General features: G+C 43.3%; 1 protein-coding gene across 2 annotated transcripts in view; it reads right to left on the bottom strand.

Annotated features, from left to right (window-relative positions):
* Positions 1 to 2,834: 2,834 nt before the first annotated feature.
* The window catches only part of FBXW8 (F-box and WD repeat domain containing 8), a 169,566-nt gene continuing 144,765 nt past the window's right edge, over positions 2,835 to 27,635 (bottom strand). Inside the window, exons 10-11 of one of the 2 annotated variants that reach the window (XM_063454201.1) lie at positions 4,442 to 4,558; positions 2,835 to 3,737 (exon numbers count right to left, since the gene is read on the bottom strand). In XM_063454201.1, the coding sequence (XP_063310271.1) occupies positions 3,593 to 3,737; positions 4,442 to 4,558 (262 nt within the window). In that variant the 3' untranslated portion in view covers positions 2,835 to 3,592. The remainder of the gene's footprint in view (positions 3,738 to 4,441; positions 4,559 to 27,635) is intronic. The other variant, XM_063454200.1, reaches the window with a different exon arrangement.

Consider the following 27,635-nt stretch of genomic DNA (forward strand, 5'->3'; position numbering starts at 1 on the left):
TATCATTGCGCCTATTACCAATATGACCAAACAAGGGGCTGATACGAAGTTCTGGTCTAAGGAAGCTCTTGGTGCTTTCAAGACTCTCAAGGAACTTTTTGCCTCGGCTCCCATTCTAGTCCATCCTGATACGACTCTGCCTTTCTTGCTCGAGGTCGATGCCTCTGAGACAGCAGTTGGGGCTGTTCTGTCTCAAAGGTTAGGGGTGGATAAACCGTTACACCCTTGTGGTTTTTTCTCTAAGAAATTTTCTGGGCCTGAGAGCAGATATGACATCGGGGAAAGGGAACTGTTAGCAGTCATTAAAGCCTTAAAGGAGTGGAGACATTTGTTGGAGGGGACCCTACACCCTATTACGATTTTGACGGACCACAAAAACTTGTCCTATATTGGGGAGGCTAAGCGCTTATCCTCTAGACAAGCTCGTTGGTCCTTATTCCTGACTCACTTCAATTATGTACTGACTTACAGACCTGGTTCTAAAAACTCTAAAGCCGATGCATTATCTCGCCAATATGAACCTTCTACTGTACCTGAACCAGTTCTTTCTTCTATAGTTCCGAAATGCAATATCATTGCTAATACGAATCTCAGGATTCATTCTCCATTACTGGCCGAGATCATTAAGTTGCAACATCTAGCACCTAAACAGACTCCTGCGGGCCGTCATTTCGTTCCTCCTGCTCTTCAACTGGAACTTTTACAGTGTTTACATAATAGCAAGATGGCGGGACATCCTGGTATTCGCAAAACTTACGCGTTGATCTCTAAGGACTTCTGGTGGCCTGCTTTACGGAGGGATATTGAGGAGTTCATCGCTGCATGTGAAGTTTGTACTAAAACCAAACAACCCCATACGCTTCCATGTGGATTCCTGCACCCCTTGGAGGTTCCAGAAAAACCATGGTCCTGTTTGGCCATGGACTTTATTGTCGATCTACCTATCTCTAAAAGACAGACTGTTATCCTCACCGTGGTTGACAGGTTTACTAAGATGGCACACTTCATTCCCCTGCCTAAACTCCCGTCTTCTCCCGAATTGGCAGAGATATACGCTAAGGAGATTTTTCGCCTACATGGGATACCCTCTCAAATTGTATCGGACAGAGGCTCCCAATTTGTTTCCCGCTTTTGGAGGTCCTTCTGCTCTCAACTTGGTATTAAATTAAACTTTTCTTCTGCCTATCATCCTCAGTCTAACGGAGCTGCTGAACGTACCAACCAGAAAATCGAACAATATTTACGATGCTTTGTTTCTGAACACCAGGATGATTGGGTCGGTTTGATTCCTTGGGCGGAGTTTGCACACAACAATCTCGTTTGCGATTCTACTCATTCAAGCCCCTTCTTCATGAATTATGGTTTTCATCCGTCTATTCTTCCTTCGGATTCCCCTTCCCAGGGGGTGCCGTCGGTTGATGTTCATGTTGCCAATTTGAGGAAGTTGTGGGATCAAACTCGACAAATCCTTGTGCACAACTCTATGTTGGTCAAGAAACACGCTGATAAACGTAGAAGGGCGGCTCCGGTCTTTGTTCCAGGTGATAGGGTATGGCTGAGCACGAGGAACATCCGTTTAAAAGTGCCCTCCATGAAGTTCGCTCCTCGTTATATTGGACCCTACAGGGTGCTGACCCGTATCAATCCAGTTGCGTATCGTTTAGCTCTTCCTAATACCTTACGCATCCCGAACTCGTTTCACGTTTCATTGCTGAAACCACTCATATGTAACAGATTTTCCTCCACAATAGCCCCTCCTCGCCCCGTTCAGGTGGAGGGTCAGGAGGAGTATGAGGTTAACTCTATTATTGATTCTCGAATCTCCCGGGGGAGAGTACAATATCTGGTTGATTGGAAGGGATATGGTCCTGAGGAGAGGAGTTGGGTACCTCAGGAGGATGTTCATGCTCCCCGTCTCCGCAGGGCGTATCACTCTCGCTTCCCATCTCGTCCCGGTTCATTCCGCCCGGTGGGCGTATCTGAGAGGGGGGGTACTGTCAGGGTACCTGTGGTCTCTACCTCCGAAAGAGGTAGAGACTTAGCTGTTCCTCCATCCAGACGGTCTGATGGCTCCCTTCCCCGCGGTCTATCTGGTCATGCTAGGCCGGCCGCGAGGGAGTGACTGCCTTTTACAGCATCTAGGCAGGAAGTAGTCATCAGGACACTCCCCCGGAACAACCTGTCAGTCAATGGCTGCAGGACCAATCAGGACGCCTTGGAGGCGTGGTTACTGCTCTGAACAGGGTATTTAACAGAGCTTCTTTCATTAGCTCATTGCCCTGTCGTGGTTCTAGCTTGTTCTAGTCACTCAGTGCTTGTGTTTTCTATTATCCCTTTTGGTTTTGACCCGGCTTGTTTACCTTACTCTGCTTATCTCTGTTACCCTTGATTCGGCTTGTCTCTCGCTTACCTGTCTTCTGTTACCCTCGACCTCGGCTTGTCTTTGACCATTCTATACTGTACTACTTACGTTAGTCCGGCCATTCTAAGGTCCGGTATACATATCTGGCTACTGTTTGTACTCTGCGTGTTGGATCCCTGTCCCGATCCTGACAACTAGTAGGTCCACAGTCCCTTTTACTGTCACCTTCCAATTCTGCCACTCCTGTCACCTGGTTCCTATCCTTTACACTGGCCTTTCTATAGTCATCTTATACCCCACCTCCTCTAGATTGTAAGCTTGTTTGAGCAAGGTCCTCATCAATATACCATAGCAGCTCTGGTTTAACAGTAAAAAAACGTATTTCAGTAGCATATTTCTGTAGCATTTGTTTCAAAGCCAGGATTAACTCCAGTTTAAGTAGAAAAAAACAAAACAAACATCAGACGGACAAAAACAATAGACTTTTTTTGTTTCTTGTGTTTAAAAACAGTAAGTACGGGTGAGATCAAAATACAAATAAAGTTTGTCTACATCCTTTCTTGTTCTATTACATTAAATCTGTAGAAAAACAAATAAAGGTCACTAACACCACACCTGGGAACACAGTGATGCCAGGCGCAATTATTAGATGACATTTGAGGCTGCCAGTTTATATTTCTGATTGTAACAGAAAGCTGCTAATCATTGTGTACACAACACGTCTCTGAATCTTCACTTCTGTCACTTCTGTTACTGCAGGCTGCAATCAAAATAAAAAAGTAGGGTATCTCAAGTCTCCATCTATAGACAATATCAAGCTTCGTCCATTTGTTAAAAACAAGACTTAAGGACTCATTCACTGAACTTTGAATTGTGATGAATTAAAAACGTAATTTGCAAGATTTAATTCAATATATATACACCAGAACTGCCTCCGTAAACTAAACGTTCTAAATTGTTTTCGGTTATCATATTCCCTGAATACATTCTTGAAACTAGGTATAACTGCTGCTGTCAAATAGATACAAAGTACTGTTTTTGTTTGTTTTTGCTGTAAATATTGTAATATTTGCAATCTCTTCCCTGGTTTCATTTTGGGATAAGAAGGTGTATCCAGTTTCCCTGAGTTTTATTTTGGACTAGAATATTCCCAAATAATGAGGAGATTGTTGTGCAACTAGCTGGTCATCGGTCAGACTTCAGTTTGTGTCTTTGAGGTGAGAAGCACATCTACACATTGTCATACGGCACTGCCAGTCCAATGTTATAGTTGTATCCAGTCATCTCACTGTAGGAGGAGCGACAGATTGGAAGGATGCTTTCAACAGATGTCTGATCCATGGAAAAATTATATACATTGATGGTGCCACGGTGTCTGCAGAGAGAGAGAAAAAAATACTACTTTAGTTGCTGCACATCTGAAATGTTAAGACCTTGTATAAATATTCTCAAACTTTCAGAATAATGTATAATAATGTATAACATTATTTAATTTTTAAGAGTACGCCTTATTCATTTGAGACCAGCTGCTAAATGTGATATGATGGTTTAAACAAATAGTAGTGTTAGACACACAAGCCTATATTTCTAAGACTATTGTGTCCTGATAATGATTGAAATTTTTGCCCCCCCCCCCAGGCAAGACAACGCTCACTCACAAGTGGTTGCTTCCTAAATGAGGTTGTCTATCTTTGTACACTTAGAAATACAATACTCTTGAGTATGAAGTCAATAGTAAACAGAGTCACTAAGAAAATGATTGAAGGTGCTACACCCTGAAGGTTAACAGTAGTTTGCCTCTGGATGAAAGACAGCTAGGGTTATTTTTCAGCAAACTCCTTTGCAGGTCCTACATTGCTAGTGCTTGAAACCACATCAACAAGACAGTGAAGGAAATGTGAAAGACACAAAATGTATATGGATGTGTTCTAACACTATGATAACCCAAATATATCACTGTGAACTACTTATCATGTGATATCACCATACAGAAAGAAATAGATTAGTAAGTGTTAATCCTGTATTTTTCCATAAATAACAGGCATGTAAACACACAAACCTCCTAACTGGTTTCCTTACCTGCGGTGAGCTGTAAGATCATCATCCATGATGCTAGCCCCACGAGGATTCTTATCATCCGGAATGTTTGCTGTAATTAAGCTGTGGGAGTTGAACCAGACGTAGCGGACAGGGTGTCTGTACATGGAACAAAATCAAACACAGTTTTAATAAATATTGCAATTAAAAACAAAACTACGCTTTTGCACTTTCAGTACTACTATGGCTATTTAGCTAGTAAATCTATATTAACCCCTTAAGGTCCAAGGGTCAGGCAAATCCATTTTAAGATGAACAACAGGGGTGGTAGACGCTCACTATAGTATAGCAAGTGTATTTATGTAGGCTGCAGTACACAGTGCAAGGATTCCCAAACCTTGTGAATAAACAAGTTATATTTCTGGTACATTTAGTTTATTACAAATCCATTTTAAGAGACACTATAGTCACCAAAACAACTTTAGCTTAATGAAGCAGTTTTGGTGTATAGATTATGCCTATGAAGGATCAATGCTTAGTTATTTGCCATTTAGGAGTTAAATCACTTTTGCTTCTGACTGACAAAGTCTGCATGGGAAAAAAATGGTTTCATTCTCATTCAGATGTTAATTTAAAGGTTTTTATCTCCTGTTCTGTAAATTGAATATAAATCACAAACAGACGGCCCCTGCAGGGTCTAGAAATCTATTAACAAGCAGGAGATAAATTCTAAATTAAACAGAATTTACAATAATAAAGTGTAAACATTAGATTACTCTTTATAGGAAGTGTTTCGGAAGACTGTGTAAGTCATATGCAAGGAGGTGTGACTAGGCTTGCATAAACAAAATGATTTAACTCCTAAATGGCACAGCATTAGGTAGTGAGAATGCAGGGGCATGATCTATACACCAAAACTGCTTCATTAAGCTAACCATGGTTTGGTGACTATAATGTCCCTTTAATATTCTGAAATCATACCTGAGAAGTCATTGATCTTTACATAGTTACATAGCTGAAAAGAGACTTGCGTCCATCAAGTTCAGCCTTCCTCACATATGTTTTTGCTGTTGATCCAAAAGAAGGCAAAAAACCCAGTCTGAAGCGCTTCCAATTTTGCAACAAACTAGGAAAAAATTCCTTCTTGACTCCAAAATAGCAGTCGGATGTCTCCTTGGATCAAGCAGCTATTACCCCACTAATTAGAAATTATATCCCTATTATATCTTTAATAGGTTAATAAACGTATTTATCTTGTAGATAACCAAGTACAGATAATCAGTGTTAATTTTGTCGCCAGATTTTTATTTAGTTTTAGTCATAGTCTACTAACTAAAAAGCCATTTTAGTATTCGTTGTAATTTAGTAATCTGAATTGTTTTAGTTTTAGTCTACATGGCTAAAACTAGGTAAAGCCTCTGTCTCTTTTGTCCCTTCTCCAGCCCCTCTGTGTGTCCCTCTCCCAAGCCCCAGTCTGTCTAATTTGCCTCTTCCCAGCCCCTGTTTCTTTCCGTCTTCCATGTGCTCATTTCCCCCTCCAGATATCACATTCTCCCAGCCCCCTCGTGTGTCTCATTCTCCCAGCCCCCTCGTGTGTCTCATTCTCCCAGCCCCCTCGTGTGTCTCATTCTCCCAGCCCCCTCGTGTGTCTCATTCTCCCAGCCCCCTCGTGTGTCTCATTCTCCCAGCCCCCTCGTGTGTCTCATTCTCCCAGCCCCCTCGTGTGTCTCATTCTCCCAGCCCCCTCGTGTGTCTCATTCTCCCAGCCCCCTCGTGTGTCTCATTCTCCCAGCCCCCTCGTGTGTCTCATTCTCCCAGCCCCCTCGTGTGTCTCATTCTCCCAGCCCCCTCGTGTGTCTCATTCTCACAGCCCCCTCGTGTGTCTCATTCTCACAGCCCCCTCGTGTGTCTCATTCTCACAGCCCCCTCGTGTGTCTCATTCTCACAGCCCCCTCGTGTGTCTCATTCTCACAGCCCCCTCGTGTGTCTCATTCTCACAGCCCCCTCGTGTGTCTCATTCTCACAGACCCCTCGTGTGTCTCATTCTCACAGACCCCTCGTGTGTCTCATTCTCACAGCCCCTCATGTCTCCTTTGCATCGGGCTGCAAAGGAGCATGCTCACCTGAGCTCTTCCGGTTAAGCTCCCTCCACGCCGCTTAATTAAGTCAGGAGCCGGAATATGACGCCAGACCGGCTCCCGGCATCACTAAGTGGCGCACAAGGGAACTGAGCAGAAAAATCAGAGCTCCCTCGACGTCTACTCTGCCTGTCCGCCCGCCTGCCCAGCAGCCCCACTGGACAGGTAAGAAATCCACTCCAGCTCTCCCAGGGAGGCTGGGTGGATTTAAAATAAAAAATAATTATAATTTGTGAGTGTTGGTGGTAATGTCTGTGTGTGTCTGTGAGTAAATTAGTGTGTGTATCTGTGAGTGAATTTTTGTGTCTGAGTGAATGTGTGACTGTAAGTGTGTGTGTCTAAGTGAATGCGTGTGTGTGTCGGTCAGTGAGTGTGTATGTGTCGGTCAGTGAGTTCATACGTCTGTCAGTGCGTGTCCGAGTAATAGTGTGTGTCTGTCTATCAGTGTGTCAAATCAGTGAGTGTGTGTTTGTCATTGTATTTGAGAGTGTGTGTCTGTCAAGGAGTGTATGCATCAGTGAGTGTGTGCGTCTATCAGTCAAAGTGCGGCATTGGAAGTGCGGAAATTTAAATTAAGGGGGCAGAGGGGGTGCCCGAGCACTGTCCTGCCTAGGGCAGCACAAATCCTAAATACTCAACTGCCGCCAGTGTTAATTAAAGCGGTAAATTTCAATTTAGTTTCAGTCATAGTCTTCTGACTAAAAAGCCATTTTAGTTCTAGTTGTATTTTAGTCATCTGAATTGTTTTAGTCTACTAAATCTGACAAAAACAACTGCTCAGACTTACGACTAGCTTTCTAGCGCAGGTAATCGAGGGATTCCCTATGTAAGAAAGCTGGGCTATGTTCAGGGAATTTCCCCTGAACATAGATTTGAGGGATTCCCTGCTCTAGTGAGCTGGTCTATGTTCAGAGGAACACCCCCAAACATAGATGTGCTCTCTAGCATGTCCTCATTTATCAACCGAGTCGTAAGAACGGAAACCCAATTGGTAAGTGAGGATCATCTGTATAGAGAACACTTACTTTTCTAATGGATAAAATAGGCTAGCTTAACATTGAATTAGAAAGTGCATATTGCCATCTAGTGCCAGTGACGTAGTACAACATGACAATGAGGTCTATATGGATTGTAAAAGAGGAACCTATTTAGCTGTTTAAAATCAGCAGAGTTATACATTAAACTGGGAATTATAAATATATTAAAAAAGGGAATGGTACATCTAAGTAAATGTATCTGAGCTGGAAAATATATGATAGTTTGATTAATTTTTCCATTCAGCTATTTTGAACACTGTTTGCAATTTACTTTACTTTAATTTTCGTTTTAAGGGATATACTTAACTCTATTGACACTGCTTATGAACACATACTTTTTCTGCCCTAAGTATTAGCTGTATCTCTATATATTTGTTTAATAATAAAAACAATAATTTTCATTTTAACCCTGCTAATGTAGTTCACCTAAACCCAGGAAAATGTGTGCAGTAGAAGTATGCAGTTTGACTTTGTCTGGGTTCTATATTACATGTAAACATTATACATAACAGCGTTTTAGAAGCTGATCAAGTGATACTCATCATTAGGCATTATCCTACTAGCACGGCATGCTGTTAAGCATTGACTAGTTCACTGGTATGTATGGATCTTCTATTTTCTGCCATAACCTATTGATGTTAAAGCCAGGGACACTGCTTCAATGCTACACTGACAATAGCTTGTTACAAGGGTTGCCAAAATAAATACGTAACTATGCCTCACTTGAACAGTCATGACTTCACAAGTGGATTAGCATACTCGATAGAGATATTCTAAATCATGTGACCTTTATAGAAAATAATTTAATGTGAACGTAAAATTATGTATTGTAATTAGAGATATTTATTTTTTAAATATTTTAAGAGGAAGGATACATTGAGATTTCTCTCATTTTCAAGTATGTCCTGAGTCCACAAAACATTGCATTGATACAATAGGGTACATTAACCCCTTCAGGATGGCGTCAATAGTACACGTTCTGATCAAAACAAAATGTAAACAAAAACTGGAATTTGTGCTATATGTCTGTCCAACCGTAATTCACCTTTTTCATATTAAGTGCACTCACACTTATTATATATCATTTTGTTCAGGAGAGACAGGGCTTTAATTTCCAACAAACTATTCATATTTGAAACATAATTTATTATGAATAAAATTAAAAAAAAGATTACGATTCTTTTTTTCTTAAATTGTAGTTCTGCCTAAACTTTTTAGCTGTAAATTTCATAATACGATTTGCTTATACTGCAATAAAATGCACATATTTGTATTCAGCAAAGTCTCAAGAGTACAACAGTACCCACTATTAACATGTTTTACGGTGTTTTGGAAAATTACAGGGTCAAATATAGCACATTCAATTTTTCATTTTTTTTCAAATTGAAATTTGCCAGATTAGTCATGTTGACTTTGAGACCATATGGTAGCCCAGGAATGAGAATTAAAAGTAGATAACCCAAGGTATTGCAAGTGGGATATGTCCAGTCTTTCTTATTAGCCACTAAGTCATTCTAAGTGTATTTTGTTTTTTATATATATATATATATATATATATAGAAAAACAATCAAGGGAGCACACTAGGTCTTAGTAAAAGTGCAAAATTATTTACTGCATTCCAAAGAATACATCGCTGTGGTATACAAATAAATCAACGTTTCGACCCTGCTGGGTCTTTAACAAGATCCATATATATATATATATATATATATATATATATATATATATATATATATATATATATATATAACAAAATACACTTAGAATTAAATTACATATGTATATATAATTTATTTTCATTTAAAAAAAAATATTTTATTTATTATTGTAATTATACGTATAGATATAAATATAAAATATACCCCGCTCAAAAAAATAAAGGGAACACTTAACCCCTTAAGACCGCAGCCAAATGTACAAGTTGTGATCCAAAAAAACCGTAAACAAAACCTGGCATCTGTCCAACTGTAATTCACCTCTTTCATTTTAAATTCACCTACATTTATTATATATCATTTTATTCAGGGGAAACAGGGCTTTCGTTTAACATCAAATATTTAGGTATGGAACATAATTTAATATGAAAAAAATATAAAAAAAAATGGGAGAAAATACGTGACATTTTAACTGTGAATGTCAAAATACTGTTTGCTTTTACTGAAATACAATACACTTATTTGTATTCAGCGATGTCTCACGTGTAAAACAGTACCCCCTATGTACAGGTTTTATGGTGTTTTGGGAAGTTACAGGGTAAAATATAGCGTGTTACATATTTCAGTTTTTTCACATTGAAATTCGCCAGATTGGTTACGTTGCCTTTGAGACCATATGGTAGCCCAGGAATAAGAATTACCCCCATGATGGCATACCATTTGCATAAGTAGACAACCCAAGGTATTGCAAATGGAGTATGTCCAGTCTTTTTTAGTAGCCACTTGGTCACAAGCACTGGCCAAAGTTAGTGTTAATATTTGAAAATGCAAAAAACTAATTTGAACGCAAATTTTGGCCAGTGTTTGTGACGAAGTGGCTACTAAAAAAAAAAACTGAACATACCCTATTTGCAATACCCTGGGTTGTCTACTATTGCAAATGGTATGCCATCATGGGGATAATTTTCATTCCTGGGCTACCATACGGTCTCAAACCTTAGATTTGACTCTGTAACTTTTGAAAACACCATAAAACCTGTACATGAGGGGTACTGTAGCGCGTCACGTGACCCGCGCGGCATTATGGGGAATGTAGTGCGCGGGTCACGTGATCGCACATAAATATGCGTGCGTGTTGGGACGGCCGCACGCATGTTTATGTGCGATCACGTGACCCGCGCACTACATTCCCCATAATGCCGCGCGGGTCACGTGACGCGCTATATACATATTCAGCAAAGTATAACTTGTGTTGGAGGCCTCGTTTTCTATCTGTATATAATACACTATGATTGTGACATGATATAGTTCTATTTTAATTAATTATAATCTCTGTTTTATCTGTTACTAAAAGTTCTTTTAACTATGTGTACTATGCTTAATTCTGATTGGCCAATGCTCATGAATGCTATTTTTTGGCGCCATTTTTAAAGTACCAGTGTCCCTATATATATTCTATTCTTGCCAGGTTTTAATGTTATTCCATTTTGATAAAACCCCAGTGGTGAAACGCGTTAATTTATTATTAAAATACACAATAAAAACCATTAAGTTTGGCTATATTATTGTGCCACTCATAAATTTTTATTTTATTATTTTTACACATACTACATTTTTTACTATTTTCTTTCCTGGCATTTTATACATCCTGAGGTGAGGATTATACCGCCCACGCTATATTTCAAGTGCAGTGAGGTCTGCACTCCATTTGTGAGTATATCTCCTTCTCATTTCTATTATTCATTATATCAATAAAGAGCACTATTTGCTGTTCCTATTTTTCAATTTTCCTGAGAGTTGGATACCATCATACTCAAGAGGACAAGCATTCGAAATATCCTACAAGCAGGGATTATTCTGCTTAACACCTGTGACCCCTGAGCTGGTCATAGCTCATGAAAATATGAGTGTAATACATCTTATTATTCTACCACTACTCATTTTAAACACTCTGTACGATTGGTCCTTTCCCTTTGTGTTTTCCATACCACGAGACGATTTAAAGTATCACAGACAGAGGATACACTCTACCAGTGGAACCTGTGGAACAGACACTTTATTCTCTGATATATATTGGGACTAATTTTTTATTGTTTATTCATTTTTTTATATATTTTTTTATTTTGTTTAAATGTTGGCGCAGCCTCTCTTATTTTGATATCAATATATATATTAATTTTAAAATACAGTTAGAACGAAATTACGCATGTTTATATATTTTTTTATCTATTTATTTATTCTATTTCATTTTATTTTTTAACATATTTATTTTTTATTATACATAAATATATATATATAATGAAAATTATATCTATATATATTTAATCAATATCATTGTACGTGTATTTTGATATTAATATACATATATAATTATGTATATATTAATATTAAAATACACGTAGACAGTGTATGTATATTTATGTGTATATGTGTGTATATATATATATATATATATATATATACTTAGATCATATATATAATAAATATATATATGATCTAAGTATATATAATCTTATTTTTACACTTTACAAATTTTTTTTTTTTCAGACAGCAGGGGGAGTACCTGTCATTACAGGCACTCCCCCTGCTTGCATTGACATGGACAGCTATGCCGTCCATGTGATCGCAGGGTCCTCGCAAGGACCTCGCGATCACATGGCCCTGGGGGGCCGAAGAGGACAGAGGGGGACTCCCTGGGCTCCCAGGTAAGTCCCCCATACCGCGATCGCCGGCGACCGGGTAAGTACAAAAGATCGCAGGACGTTCTATGCCGTCCTGCGGCGTTTAGAGCCACCAAAATAAGGACGGCATAGAACGTCCTGCGGTCTTAAGGGGTTAAACAACACAATGTAACTCAAAGTCAATCACACTTCTGTGAAATCAAACTATCCACTTGACACTGTTGTGACAATCAATTTCACATGCTGTTGTGCAAATGGGGTAGACAACAGGTGGAAATTACAGGCAATTAGCAAGACACCCCCAATAAAGGAGTGGTTCCGCAGGTGGTGACCACAGACCACTTCTCAGTTCCTATGCTTTCTGGCTGATGTTTTGGTCACTTTTGAATGCTGGCGGTGCTTTCACCACTTAGTGGTAGCATGAGACTGAGTCTACAACCCACACAAGTGGCTCAGGTAGTGTAGCTCATCCAGCATGGCACATCAATGCAAACTGTGGCAAGAAGGTTTGCTGTGTCTGTCAGCATAGTGTCCAGAGCACCAGGAGACAGGCCAGTACATCAGGAGACGTGGAGGAGGCCGTAGGAGGGCAACAACCCAGCAGCAGGACCGCTACCTCCGCCTTTGTGCAAGGAGGAACAGGAGGAGCACTGCCAGAGCCCTGCAAACTGACCTCCAGCAGGCCACAAATGTGCATGTGTCTGCTCAAACGGTCAGAAACAGACTCCATGAGGGTGATATTAGGGCCCGACGTCCACAGGTGGGGGTTGTGCTTACAGCCCAATATCGTGCAGGACGTTTGGCATTTGCCAGAGAACACCAAGAATGGCAAATTCGCCACTGGCGCCCTGTGCTCTTCACAGATGAAAGCAGGTTCACACTGAGAACGTGACAGAGTCTGGAGACGCCGTGGAGAATGTTCTGCTGCCTGCAACATCCTCCAGCATGACCGGTTTGGCAGTGGGTCAGTAATGGTGTGGGTGGCATTTCTTTGGAGGTCCGCACAGCCCTCCATGTGCTCGCCAGAGGTATCCTGACTGCCATTAGGTACCGAGATGAGATCCTCAGACCTCTTGTGAGACCATTTGCTGGTGCGGTTGGCCCTGGGTTCCTCCTAATGCAAGACAATGCTAGACCTCAAGTGGCTGGAGTGTGTCAGCAGTTCCTGCAAGACGAAGGCATTGATGCTGTGGACTGGCCCACCCGTTACCCAGACTTGAATCCAATTGAGCACATCTGGGACATCATGTCTCGCTCCATCCACCGTCACGTTGCACCACAGACTGTCCAGAAGTTGGCAGATGCTTTAGTCCAGGTCTGGTAGGAGATCCCTCAGGAGACCATCCGCCACCTCATCAGGAGCATGCACAGGCGTTGTAGGGAGGTCATACAGGTACGTGGAGGCCACACACACTACTGAGACTCATTTTGACTTGTTTTAAGGACATTACATCAAAGTTGGATCAGCCTGTAGTGTGTTTTTCCACTTTAATTTTGAGTGTGACTCCAAATCCAGACCTCCATGAGTTGAAAAATTTGATTTCCATTTTTTAATTTGTGTGTGATTTTGTTGTCAGCACATTCAACTATGTAAAGAACAAAGTATTTCAGAAGAATATTTAATTCATTCAGATCTAGGATGTGTTATTTTTGTGTTCCCTTTATTTTTTTGAGCAGTGTATATTATATATATATATGTGTGTATGTAACTTCATTCTAAGTGTATTTTAATACTAATATATGTACTTATATTAATATTAAAATAAACTACGTATGACGTTACATATATAAGATGTATATATATTTAAATATATATATATATATACACACACACTTTTAATTAATTTATTTTACATGTTTAATAATAATACTTTTTGATTTTATACTACCCACCAGCAGGGGGACTGTCTGACAGCCCAGACAGTCCCCCTGCTGGCAGATCCACAGCCAGCTATTGCGGTCTTGTGATCGCTCTTTGAGAGCGATCACATGGCCCGGGGGCCCGATTTGCCGGGGGAGGTCTGCCTGGGCTGTCAGGCAGTCCTCCCGGAGAGGATTGCGGCGGAGGTAAGTCCACCGCAGCTCCTAAGGGCTTAAGCGTACGGCGTTCTATGCCGCCGTTACAACGTTCTATGCCACCGCAACGGCTTTAAAGCCCATTATAATGGGGATGGCATAGAATGGCGTTACGGCGTTAAGGGGATAAAATACAAAAACAATATTATTACACAATATATACAAAATTTTACATAGAACAAGTAAGAAATATATAATCAACCATGACAGGTGCATTCTGTTTTGAGATAGGTAGAGATGGATTACTTAGGCCTGGGGAAGGATTTTAGGCCTGGGGAACATTTGAAAGTTTGCGGGAGGTCGTTCCATAATTGCAATGCTCTGTAGGAAAAGGACGATCGAGACGCTTTCTTTTTGTATTGAGGTAGACTAAATAAAGTGCTGTTTCTGGATTGCAGATTATAGTAGGTGGGAACAGCTGGGGAGAACATTCTGCTCAGGTATGGTGGAAGCTTCCCAGAAAAGCTCTTAACCCCTTAAGGACCAAACTTCTGGAATAAAAGGGAATCATGACATGTCACACATGGCTGGAAAGATGAAGGGTGCGTCTGGATTCCAGTGACAGACAGTTTAGTTCTTTTAGCATGTCACAATGGTGGGTCATATAATTACATTGTAGCACAAAGCAGCAGAACAATTATACAATGTACTAAGTTTATTAAGGTGGGTTTGCGGTGCAGGTGTATATACTACATCCCCATAATCAATGATTGGCATCAGCATTTTCTGTACAATTTTTGCCTTTACTGAAGGGCTTAGGCAGGATTTGTTTCTGTACAGGGCACCTCGTTTAGGATACAGTTCAGATGCAAGTTTTTCTATGTGGAGCCCAAAAGATAGATTGGGGTCTAACAGCATACCCAAGTATTTGAAAAAGTGGCCTGCGGCTATTGTGCCTTTTGATTTTGTTTTGATGCATAGATGGGAATTTTGCAATTTGTGTAATTTAGGTACTGTTCCAAAGATCATTGTGATGTTTTGTCAGTGTTTAGGAAGAGTTTGTTTTTCATGATTCACTTTTCTACCTCTGTGAACTGGTCTTGGAGCACAGCCTCAAGCTGCAGTAGATCGTATTTGCTTGCATAGATTAATGTGTCGTCTACGTACATGTGTACATTTGAGGATTTGCAGATATTAGGCAGATCATTTATAAATAATGTGAATAGTAGGGGGCTGAGGATAGAACCTTGGGGAACACCACATGTGACTGGGAGAGGTAGGGAGTTGCTGTCAGAAATGGACACATATTGTGATCAATCCAATACATATGATCGAAACCAGGTTAGCGGACGATCACCAACGCCTGAGTTTTTACGTTTTTGCAAAAGAATGCCATGGTCTACTGTGTCAACGTCCTTTGTAAAATCAAGGAAAATAGCTCCAGTTAGGTCTCCTTGTTCCATGCCAGTTTGGAGATCATTGCAAGCTTTTAAGAGGGCAGTTGTAGTGGAGTGAATTTGGGGGAAAACCTGATTGATCAGGGGTCAGATAGTTAGATTGTTGGTAATGCTCACATAGCGTATGGACACATTTTTCTAAGATTTTTGACAATGTTGGGAGCAATGATATTGGGCGATAGTTAGAAACCAAAGTAGTGTCACCACTTTTATGGATAGGCACTACTCTCTCAGTCTTCCAAAGTTTGGGTATGTATCCAGACACCAAGGATTCGTTAATTAGGGTTGTGACAGGTTTTGCAATTGCCGGCGCAAGGCGCATTGAGCAGCAACAGCATTTCTGGGATTTGATCAGGTCTAGACTGGTTTTTCATTTTTAGATTATTAAGGTGTTTCTTAATGACACTAATAGGTACAGGTCTGAAATTGAACATGTCTATATTGGGTCTTTGCAAATTTAGTGAGGCCTGATCCACATTTGTAGTTTCAGGATGAGTGTCATTTATTAGCTTGGCAATCAGGGTAGTGGAGCATCTGATAAAATATTTGTTAAAGTAATTTGCTACATCTAAAAGGAAGTTACGGGGTTTGGTTGTCTACGTTGACAGTGGAAGGTTGGAAGTGGATTGTGGGAGTTTGTAAGTTATTTATGACTTTCCAAAAGTTTCTAGGGTTTGAAATGTTATTGTTCCGATTTTCACAGAAATATTATGCCTTTGCCAATTTTGTTTGTTTTGTGCATTTACTTTGCGATTGTCTATATGCACAGTGATCGTTCATAGAGCCAATACGCTTGAACTTTGACCACAATGAATCCCGAAACTGGTACACTTGAATGAGGTCAGCTGTGATCCAATTCATATGTGCCCCTTTTACTCTCACCTTACAAAGCGGGGCATGCAAATTCCAAACTTGTAGGAGTTCAGACTGAAAGAATTCAACTGCACAGTCTAGATTTGGAATTAAGTTTAATCTGTGCCATAGGAGGAACTTGATGTCATTTAGAAAGGATTCAAGATTATTTTTTTTTTAAGGACCTGGTGATTTTAACCTTGGGAGAGAATTTAGTAGCTTTTATTTAGCGCACGCAGTACACCAAGCAGTGGTCACTGAAACGGTTAGGGAGAACACCTGCCTCCTGGATTCTATCCAAGAACACCTGCCTCCTGGACTCGGTCTAGGATTTCCTTTTTTTTTTTCTCAAACTTTATTTTATTTGTGCATAAGAAGAACACATAGGTTTGCACTGCCACGACAGCTGGTGCAGACAAATTCGTAAACATATTATAACATTGGTATGGCATCGATACCATAGCACATTTTTGTTTGTAAGAGTCAAATTATGTAACAAGTCGAGTGTTGAACATGCTTCCATTGGATGGGGCACGCACAGTTTTTTGGTTATAAACAGGAGATAAACAGGATAGTACAATCTTGAAAAAGCCTGGGTTCTAGCAGGCGTAACGCGTAGATGAAATTGATGAAATCAACTTACTAAAGACACCAGTAAGCCGAACATTTAAATCGAGATTCCAGCATTTACCTGCATTGATAAACAACTTGTCCAAGTGCACGAGACTTTAAACATCAACTGCAGACGACTGGGATCGGTAACGTGTTTTAAAGAGCCGCTGGGCTAAAACAGACAAGCTGTTGTGTGGGACTTGGAGACAAGAACCACATATATCTCTTGTAAGAGTTTTTAATTTGGGGGCCACAGATTGTTAATAAACCAATATATATTTTACGGTATCACGCTATGTATTTTTCTTTCTATATTTAAAGGTACATCACTGTGGCAAACCTAGCCACTTCTGGACTATAATCGGAGAAGGTTGTCTGTAGGCTGTACTGTGTGCTATGTATAACTTGCTATGTGTGTATTTTGCTATTGTAATTCGCATGCTGGCAGCCGTAAGCTACCAGCATCCAAGTACCTGGTTCGGCGAACAGCGGCTATCTAGGCTGTTCGCCAAACAAATCCGGGCCCCCCTGATAGATCACACATTTATGGTCGTGTGGCGCTTGTTAACCGGTTGCAACAATGTTGCAATCGGTAATTATAGACCCTCCTGGGTGGCCGTCGTTCGGCTACCGACCATGCGGCGGTCGGCCATCTTGGTTCATCTATTTTGCAGCGGTGTTTGGTCATCGAGCGCCTGGAACTAAAAACGGCTACTCGATGATGAAAACACCGCTGCACTTCCAGGCCGTTCGGGAGCCCGGTTTTCGGTAGAAACGTTCCCCTAAAGGTAATCGACAGATTGAGGGGAACTTCTATGCAGAACAGTATTTGTTGCGGCGTTCGGTCATTTCAGCTGGGATCTGAGCGGTATTCTCACAAAAGGTGCGCTCAGACCCCAGCTATCTACCGAACGTTCGGTTGTCTCAATGTACCGAATATTATACAAAATATGTATTTTAAAGTAAATTGTCGGTTCTGCTGCACGAGGAGATAATCCACTTAAGCGTCCATCTTGGTGGGAGTATCCCTCTCGTGCAGCAGTGCCTGTTGGGAGAATTACAATGTCTGATGGGAGAAATCCCCTGAATTGTCTGTAAGGAAACCCCTTGCATGGGGAACTGCTTAAATATGCCATCTTGTGAATAAAGCGAGTTAGTTGACTCCCAAACTGTGTTTCGTCCGGTTATTGGGAGGATTTGGGGACTTGCATTACTTTTCAGCGCTGACTGTGGATTTACCTGTGAAACCAGCGGAGATCGTGGACTCTAATACTGCCCTCCGCTACAATTGGTGGCAAGCGACGGGATCCGACCTTACAGCCGAAAAAGCGCAATTCGTGCAAATTGCAACTGCCGAATGAAAAAAGGGAATGGCAAGCAGAATTCAACGAAAGAACCGACTACCGAAGTGAATGGAGACGGATTATTCTAAGCTAAAGAGACAGACGTTAAAAGAACTACTAGAAGCCAGGGGTAAAGTAGCCAGCAGCAAACCCAAGGCTGTACTAATTGCCGAGCTGATGGAGGGAGACCAAGCCCGCAGCGCTACACCCCCAGCAGTCATGGAAGAAACTCTCTACGAGAGAGAAATGAGGACCAGGCTGGCATTTCTACCACAGCCTATATAAGTGGACATGTTGAACCTAGTGATGGCAAATGTGCAGGAGTACGTGATGGCACACAGCCCACAGTATACAGCATCTCGAGCAGAGCCCACGACGGGGTCATCCTACAGCCAGGTAAAACCCCAAATTCCTTATCAAGCATTTAAAGTATTCTGCGAGGAGAAGGATGAAATCGATGGGTTTTTACAAGATTTTGAGAGGCTGTGTGATTTACATGACTTAGCACGGGCAGTGTGGGTCCCCCTGCTGGCAAGTAGGCTGGCAGGGCGGGCAGCTGAAGCATATCGCGCTGTACCCAGCGAGGACAGCAAGGACTATGAGAAAGTGAAACGAGCGATATTAGAAAGGTATGCCATCACCCCAGAGGCATACCGGCGGAAATTTAGAAACCTGAAAAAAACAGATAAAGACTCCCATGCTGAGTGGGCACACAAGCTGGACCAAGCATCCCAAGGGTAGATACAAGCGAGCCAAGCCACTACCATGGAAGGATTGCGGCAGTTAATGCTGCTGGAGCAATTCTTCGACGGGTTGGCTCCAGTGACACAAGAATGGGTGCGGGACAGGAAGCCTCTCACCCTAACCGAGGCGGCACACTTAGCCGACCAGCATTTTGATGCAAGAAGGCATTAGATAACCCTCTCCAAGAGTTACCCGCGACCCACAGGGTCACCCAGCGTTCCCATTTCCCAGGTTCCCACTGCAACCCCTTTTCGCCCGGCCCCAGGGAATGTACCACCCGCCTCCCGGTACAATGGACGTGCCAATATCCAGTGCCACTCTTGCAAACAGTGGGGGCATATAGCCCGGGAATGCACCCAAAATCGGGGCAGACCCACCTGGAACCAAGCACGACCGAATCCCGCACCAAGGGCTGCAGCCCATTATTATCAGCGGGAACCAGCGGCCCAAGAGATGTGGAGTGTTCAACCCGAGGAACCACTAGGGGTATTACACGAGGTGATGTCGGTCCGAGCCACTGACAACAGGCAGCATCATCGCCAGCTGGTGACGCTGGAGGGGAAAGAAGTACAAGGGCTCCGAGATTCCGGAGCCACGCTCACCTTGATCGCACCCCATCTAGTCTCCGGGTCCGCTCATACTGGTGGATCAGTGGCCGTGAGGGTGGCAGGGGGAGCAGTGTACCGTTTGCCCACTGCTAAAGTACATTTGGATTGGGGTGTGGGGGAGGGGGTTGTGGAAGTAGGTCTCATGCAAAACCTACCCGCGGATGTGGTACTGGGGAATGACTTGGGCCAGATGAGATCTGCTTTTGTCCCACAGGCTCCCTACCAAGAAGCCCATCCAGTCACCACCCGGCAACAGGCCCGCACCACGGCTCCACCTACACACTCTGAGGCTCAGGTAAGAGAACAAGACCCCCACCCGACACGTATGTCCTGGGATACCCCAGCTAAGTTTGAAGCCAAGGTGAAGGCAGATCCCACATTGCAGGTGTACAGAGACAGGGTACGCACTGACCAGGAGGGGACAGAGGGGGAGCGGTACACTTGGGAGAAAGGGCTACTATACCGCATTGCAGAACGGGGAGTGGGAGGGTCCGTCACAGTGACCACCAAACAGTTAGTGGTTCCCCAGAAATACCGTCCCGAGCTACTTAGGATTGCTCACGATATCCCCTTATCCGGACATCTAGGAATGACTCGTACCCGATATAGGTTAACCCATGCATTTTTCTGGCCAGGGATTTCTAAAGATGTAAGACAATACTGCACCTCCTGTGATATATGTCAGCGAGTAGGCAAGCGAGGTGACTGTCACAAAGCTAAATTATGTCCCCTCCCGATTATTTCAGAACCTTTCAGTAGGGTGGCCGTTGACATAGTGGGACCATTACCCAAACCCAGTCCCTCCGGAAAACGGTTAATCTTAACAGTAGTGGACTATGCCACCCGATACCCCGAGGCCGTAGCTCTCTCGAATATCCATGCCGAGACGGTGGCCGAGGCGTTAATGAAAATATTCTCCCGGGTAGGGTTTCCCCAAGAAATAATATCCGATAGGGGCACCCAATTCACCGCCGAGGTCACCCAGCAACTGTGGAAAATATGTGGCATTAAGCCGATAGTAAATTCTGCGTACCACCCCCAGTCCAATGGCTTATGCGAGAGATTTAACGGTACGCTGAAGCAGATGCTCCGTACGTTCGGAGAGGCCCACAGAGACGGAGCGTTTTCTGCCCCATTTACTCTTCGCCTATAGAGAGGTACCCCAAGAGTCCACAGGGTTTTCCCTTTTGAATTGCTGTTTGGGAGAAGGGTACGGGGACCGTTAGACCTCATTAGAGAGCATTGGGAGGGAGAGAGTAGCCCAGATGGAACCCCTATTGTATCGTACGTACTGGAATTCCGGGACCGTCTGGAGGCCCTGACTCAGGAAGTGCGCACCAACCTCCAGGCGGCCCAACAACACCAGCGCCGTTGGTACGATAGGGGAGCCAGAGACCGCAGCTTTCAGGTAGGGCAGAAGGTTTTGATTTTAAAACCTGTCCGCACAGACAAGCTGCAGGCCGTCTGGCAAGGCCCATACCAGGTGGTGGAACAGAGGTGTGACACCACCTACGTGATTGGCCCCTGCTCAGGGGTAGGGAAGAGACGCATGCTCCATGTGAACATGCTCAAACCCTATCATGAGAGGACAGAGGACGTGGCGGCGATATGCGCCTCGGCCTCTGAGGATCAGAAGAACCTGCCCCTACCTGACCTGTTAGAACAGGAAGAGCAGACCGAGCCCTCCAAGGGGGTTCAGCTGGGGGAGCGGCTAAGCCCTCGAGAGCGTGCCCAGGTACAAGAGCTGATTGTAGCTAAAGGGGCTACTTTCTCCAATTTGCCTGGGTACACTCCGCTAGCCACCCACCGAGTAGAAACCCCGGGACAGCTCCCTATGCGGCAGACTCCGTACCGCGTCCCTGAAGCAGTCAGGACACACATGGAAAAGGAAATAGCTGAGATGTTGCAGCTAGGGGTTATCGAACATTCCGATAGCCCCTGGGCATCGCCGGTAGTACTGGTACCCAAGAAGGACGGCACAACACGTTTCTGTGTCGACTACCAGAGGCTAAATGACAAAACGGTGTCTGATGCCTATCCGATGCCCCGGATAGACGAGCTGCTGGATAAGATGGCACGGGGCCAGTATCTCACTACCATAGATTTATGTAAGGGATACTGGCAGATTCCACTAGCCGAGGATGCCATCCCTAAGTCAGCGTTTGTCACCCCGTTTGGCTTGTATCAATTTCGAGTCATGCCATTCAGGATGAAAAACGCTCCGGCGACGTTTCAGCGGATGGTAGATCGGTTACTGGACGGATTCCAGGAATACGCCTGTGCCTACTTAGACGATATAGCCATATTCAGTCAGACCTGGGCAGAGCACCTACAACACATAGGGGCCATACTAGATCGCATTGGAGAGGCAGGGTTGACGCTGAAACCCAGTAAGTGCCATATAGGGATGGCAGAGGTGCAGTACTTGGGCCACCGGGTGGGAAGCGGGCAACAGAAACCCGAACCAGCTAAAGTGGAAGCGGTAGCTAAATGGCCGACCCCTAGGACAAAAACCCAGGTGTTAGCATTTCTGGGTACCGCCGGGTACTATAGAAAGTTTGTGCCCAATTATAGCGCCCTGGCCAAACCCCTGACTGACTTGACCCGTAAGAATCTTCCCCGACAGGTTGTCTGGGCCCCAGAGTGTGAGCAGGCATTCCAACAACTAAAGACCGCCTTAACTAATGCTCCTGTACTTGCTGCTCCTGATCCAACTAAACGATTTCTTGTTCACACAGATGTTTCAATGTTTGGATTGGGGGCAGTGCTGAGCCAAGTTGGAACCGATGGCGGAGAGCATCCCGTAGCTTACTTGAGCCGGAAGTTATTGCCACGAGAAGTAAGCTACACCGCCATTGAGAAGGAGTGCCTGGCCGTGGTGTGGGCCCTTAAGAAATTACAGCCTTATTTATATGGACAACCCTTTTCCCTACTCACCGATCACAACCCGTTGGTGTGGCTGAACCGTGTAGCTGGGGACAACGCCAGGCTGCTGCGCTGGAGTTTGGCGCTACAGCCCTTTGATTTTACTATTCACTATCGCCCAGGGAAACAAAACGGTAACGCCGACGGGTTATCTAGACAAACTGACCTTGAAAAGTGATCTGTGAGTACTCTCCCGGACCTCCCCAAGCCGATCCATTGGGATCAGACTGTGTATGCCGGCTTGGATCTGGGGGAGCATTGTGGCAAACCTAGCCACTTCTGGACTATAATCGGAGAAGGTTGTCTGTAGGCTGTACTGTGTGCTATGTGTGTATTTTGCTATGGTAATTCGCATGCTGGCAGCCGTAAGCTACCAGCATCCAAGTACCTGGTTCGGCGAACAGTGGCTATCTAGGCTGTTCGCCAAACGAATCCGGGCCCCCCTGATAGATCACACATTTATGGTCGTGTGGCGCTTGTTAACCGGTTGCAACAATGTTGCAATCGGTAATTATAGACCCTCCTGGGTGGCCGTCGTTCGGCTACCGACCATGCGGCGGTCGGCCATCTTGGTTCGTCTATTTTGCAGCGGTGTTTGGTCATCGAGCGCCTGGAACTAAAAACGGCTACTCGATGATGAAAACACCGCTGCACTTCCAGGCCGTTCGGGAGCCCGGTTTTCGGTAGAAACGTTCCCCTAAAGGTAATCGACAGATTGAGGGGAACTTCTATGCAGAACAGTATTTGTTGCGGCGTTCGGTCATTTCAGCTGGGATCTGAGCGGTATTCTCACAAAAGGTGCGCTCAGACCCCAGCTATCTACCGAACGTTCGGTTGTCTCAATGTACCGAATATTATACAAAATATGTATTTTAAAGTAAATTGTCGGTTCTGCTGCACGAGGAGATAATCCACTTAAGCGTCCATCTTGGTGGGAGTATCCCTCTCGTGCAGCAGTGCCTGTTGGGAGAATTACAATGTCTGATGGGAGAAATCCCCTGAATTGTCTGTAAGGAAACCCCTTGCATGGGGAACTGCTTAAATATGCCATCTTGTGAATAAAGCGAGTTAGTTGACTCCCAAACTGTGTTTCGTCCGGTTATTGGGAGGATTTGGGGACTTGCATTACTTTTCAGCGCTGACTGTGGATTTACCTGTGAAACCAGCGGAGATCGTGGACTCTAATACTGCCCTCCGCTACAATCACCTGAAGGAGGATTTTGTCGCAGGCATTGTCTCTTCCCCCCCCCCCCCCCCCCCCCCGCGTGTGTTTTTTTTCACCTATTATGCTGGTTAATTTACATCAGTAATTGTCATACAATATTATATGGACTTCCTTCACCATGTGTCCATAGTGAAACCTGCTTGCCATATAAGGGGTTTATTCACTTAGCGCTTAACATCTTGTTTTTTTCGTGTTGTTTATATCTGAAAATATCTGAGAATTTTCATGTGTATGTTATAGCAGCTTTCTACTAATTAGTCACTTATTACATCTGTATATATAGCGCTCTCTAAACAGTTTTGTTTTGTGAGGATAGTACAATACCCAGGTAGGTCTATCCAGACAAAAATCTTGGTACAGGCTAGGTGCGGGCATATATTGGAGTTTGGCTATGAGACCTGCCAGGTTAGGTAACTTACACTAAAATCGCAATATAATACAAGGCTGTGTTGGTATTAAACACGCTTGACACACATGAAAGGCATTTGTCCCGTGTAAATTGCTAAGAGGGCATCTATAGGTAGGTTGGGTAGTTAGGAGACCTGCCCATTAGGAGTCACAGGAGGTGCATGTACAACAATAGTTAGCACAATCCTATATGATCGTCTATCTTTTATATTCTGTATTTTAGGTGTGCAGAGAAGCATATTCAATTAAACAGCGACATTTGGTGTGAAACAAAATAAGCTATTACAAAGCATTGGTTAGATCTCTGAGTGTCCAATTAATATGCACACTTTAAAAGATAAAATAATTAATCAAGAAACACAAACTAGCCATTTGTGATAGGACTCTATGATGAGAAACAAAACTGCGGAATCCTGGCTAGCATGGAGATTTTTACAAGCTGATTTAAAGCAGTAAGTATGAAATTACCTGCTGAACATAAACATGCTAAATAAAACATTTGAGTGACTAACAGTTGTAACTGCTCAGCAGGCCACCCCATGGTAACTGTGCTCTGGGGGCAGTCGTGAAAACCAGGTGTCTTTCGCTTTGTGCGGTAGGTCTGCAACCGGCGTGGGGGATGCAGTGAGGCAATACCTCTTGAAGCCCTCTGCCCAGGTAGGATTATAGTCGCGGGGTGAGACGCTTGTGGGCTTGAGCTTCCCCGGTGAGGATACTTCTTTCCCCGTTTTCTGTTTCGGCCTCTCCTTTGGGTGATGCCCGGGTGATGCAGGAAAAGTCTCAGCGAGGCGTGTTCACCGGGTTGGGCGATCGCCCGTTTCCCCCAAATTCCGGACACACCAGGCCGTAGGCCTCAATCAAGGTAAATGTCTGTCAGACCTTTTCCCTCCCTGCAGAGGTTGGTACAAGGAGTTAGGGTGTCAGTCCACAGGGGCACCAGGATGACTACTGCAGTAATTGTGGGCAATTTGGCCGCAATTCTAAGCTTGAATAGCCGGAGCTATTTGAAAATGCGTCCGGCCATGTTGAGTGCCTGGCCCCGCCTCCCCCTGTCTAGGATTTTTTCTAAGAGTTTTCTTTTCTACTATTACAGGTAAGATTCATCTGTAGGAAAAGGTTGCTGATTGCACAAGGTTTGATTTCCTGTTGGTAATTATAAGGCATTTGATTTGATTAGTTAGCTACTTGCTATTAATTGCTGGTTAAATTAGCTAATGTTTGCAAATAAGCATAGGCCTACCCAGGTGTTAAACACTCCTAGTGGGTGGTGATTTTAGGAGTTATATAAGGGTTGTGGTCATTAGCTTGGCTAATATGGCTTGGTTGCTTCATCTAAGTGTTGCTTCTAAGTGTGAGGTTGGAGATATTCTGGAGAGTGCTGCTTCTAAGTGTGTGGTTGGAGATATTCGGGAGAGTGCTGCTTCGAAGTGTGTGGTTGGAGATATTCTGGAGAGTGCTGCTTCTAAGTGTGTGGTTGGAGATATTCGGGAGAGTGCTGCTTCGAAGTGTGTGGTTGGAGATATTCTGGAGATAAACTGGAGGTAATCTGTGGTATTCAGGAGGACAACAATTTAAGATTTGTTTGATTTAAATTATTCACTTTATTGAAATGGCTGACATAGTTCAGTGTAATAGTTGTTATGCATTTGTTTCACGTTCCACTTTTTGGAAATTTGGATGTGGTCTAATCTGTAGACAGTTCTCTATATTGCGGCAGGAGATTGTATTTTTGAAGTCTGAAATTTGTAAATTATCTGGTAAACAAACTCAGGCTGAAACTGCTGCAAAGCCACTGTCGCAGAGACGTACTAGGAATGGCAGATGGATTACTGTAGGATCTGGTAGACTTAGAGATGTGGATAAAACGCATATAACACAGTCTGTTGCTCTACATAATTCATTTTCTGCACTTTCAGAGTGTAATAGTATTATGGAGACATTCTCAGGCACCAGGTGTAGTGGTGTTATGGAGACAGGCACTGAGGCTAGTGGTGTTGTGGAGACAGGCTCAGACACTAAGGGTAGTGGTGTTGTGAAGACAGGCTCATCTAAAAATCTAAAAACATATTGAACATCTAAAAACACATGGATTTCAAGATCAGAGACAACATGGGTTTACTTCAGGGAGATAATGCCAAACTAATCTTATTGATTTTTTTGATTGGGTAACTAAAATAATAGATCAGGGTGGTGCAGTAGACATTGCTTACCTAGATTTCAGTAAGGCTTTTGACACTGTTGCACATAGAAGGCTTACCAATAAATTTAAATCTTTAAGTTTAGATTCCAATGTTGTTGAATGGGCAAGGCAGTGGCCGAGTGACAGTCAACAGAGTGTTGTAGTCAATGGAGTATATGCAAAACTTGAGCTTGTCCCCAGTGGGGTACCTCAGGGATCTGTACATGGACCCATTCTCGTTAATATTTTTATTAGTGATATTGCAGAAGGTCTTGATGGTAAGGTGTGTCTTTTTGCTGATGATACGAAGATATGTAAAAGGGTTGATGTTCCAGGAGGGATAAGCCAAATGGCAAATTATTTAGGTAAACTAGAAAAATGGTCAGAGTTGTGGCAACTGACATTTAATGTGGATAAGTGCAAGATAATGCATCTTGGACATAAAAACCCAAGGGCAGAGTACAGAATATTTGATAGAGTACTAACCTCAACATCTGAAGAAAGGGATTTAGGGGTGTTTATTTCTGATGACTTCAAGGTAGGCAGACAATGTAACAGAGCAGCAGGAAATGCTAGCAGAATGCTTGGTTGTATAGGTAGAGGTATTAGCAGTAGAAAGAGGGAAGTGCTCATGCCATTGTACAGAACACTGGCGAGACCTCACTTGGAGTATTGTACGCAGTACTGGAGACAGTATCTTCAGAAGGATATTGATAATTTAGAGAGAGTTCAGAGAAGGGCTACTAAACTGGTTCATGGATTGCAGGATAAAACTTACCAGGAAAGGTTAAAGGATCTTAACATGTATAGCTTGGAGGAAAGACGAGGCAGGGGGGGATGTGATAGAAACATTTAAATACATAAAGGGAATCAACACAGTAAAGGAGGAGACCATATTTAAAAGAAGAAAAACTACCACAACAAGAGGACATAGTCTTAAATTAGAGGGGCAAAGGTTTAAAAATAATATCAGGAAGTATTACTTTAATGAGAGGGTAGTGGATGCATGGAATAGCCTTCCAGCTGAAGTGGTAGAGGTTAACACAGTAAAGGAGTTTAGGCATGCGTGGGATAGGCATAAGGCTATCCTAACTATAAGATAAGGTATTTAGAAAATTGGGCATACTAGATGGGCCCGAATGGTTCTTATCTGCCATCACATTCTATGTTTCTATGAATCCAATTGAGCAGGGAATGGTTTAAAAGACTCTCCAGTGCCAGGAAAACAAACCGTTTTCCTGGCACTGCAGGTCCCCTCTCCCGCCCACCCCCCATCCCAAGTTGCTGAAGGGGTTAAAACCCCATTCAGTGACTTACCTGTATCCAGCGCCGATGTCCCTCAGCGCTGGGTCAGA

Source organism: Pelobates fuscus, chromosome 5, assembly GCF_036172605.1.
Source record: "Pelobates fuscus isolate aPelFus1 chromosome 5, aPelFus1.pri, whole genome shotgun sequence".
NCBI classification, from domain to species: Eukaryota; Metazoa; Chordata; class Amphibia; order Anura; family Pelobatidae; genus Pelobates; species Pelobates fuscus.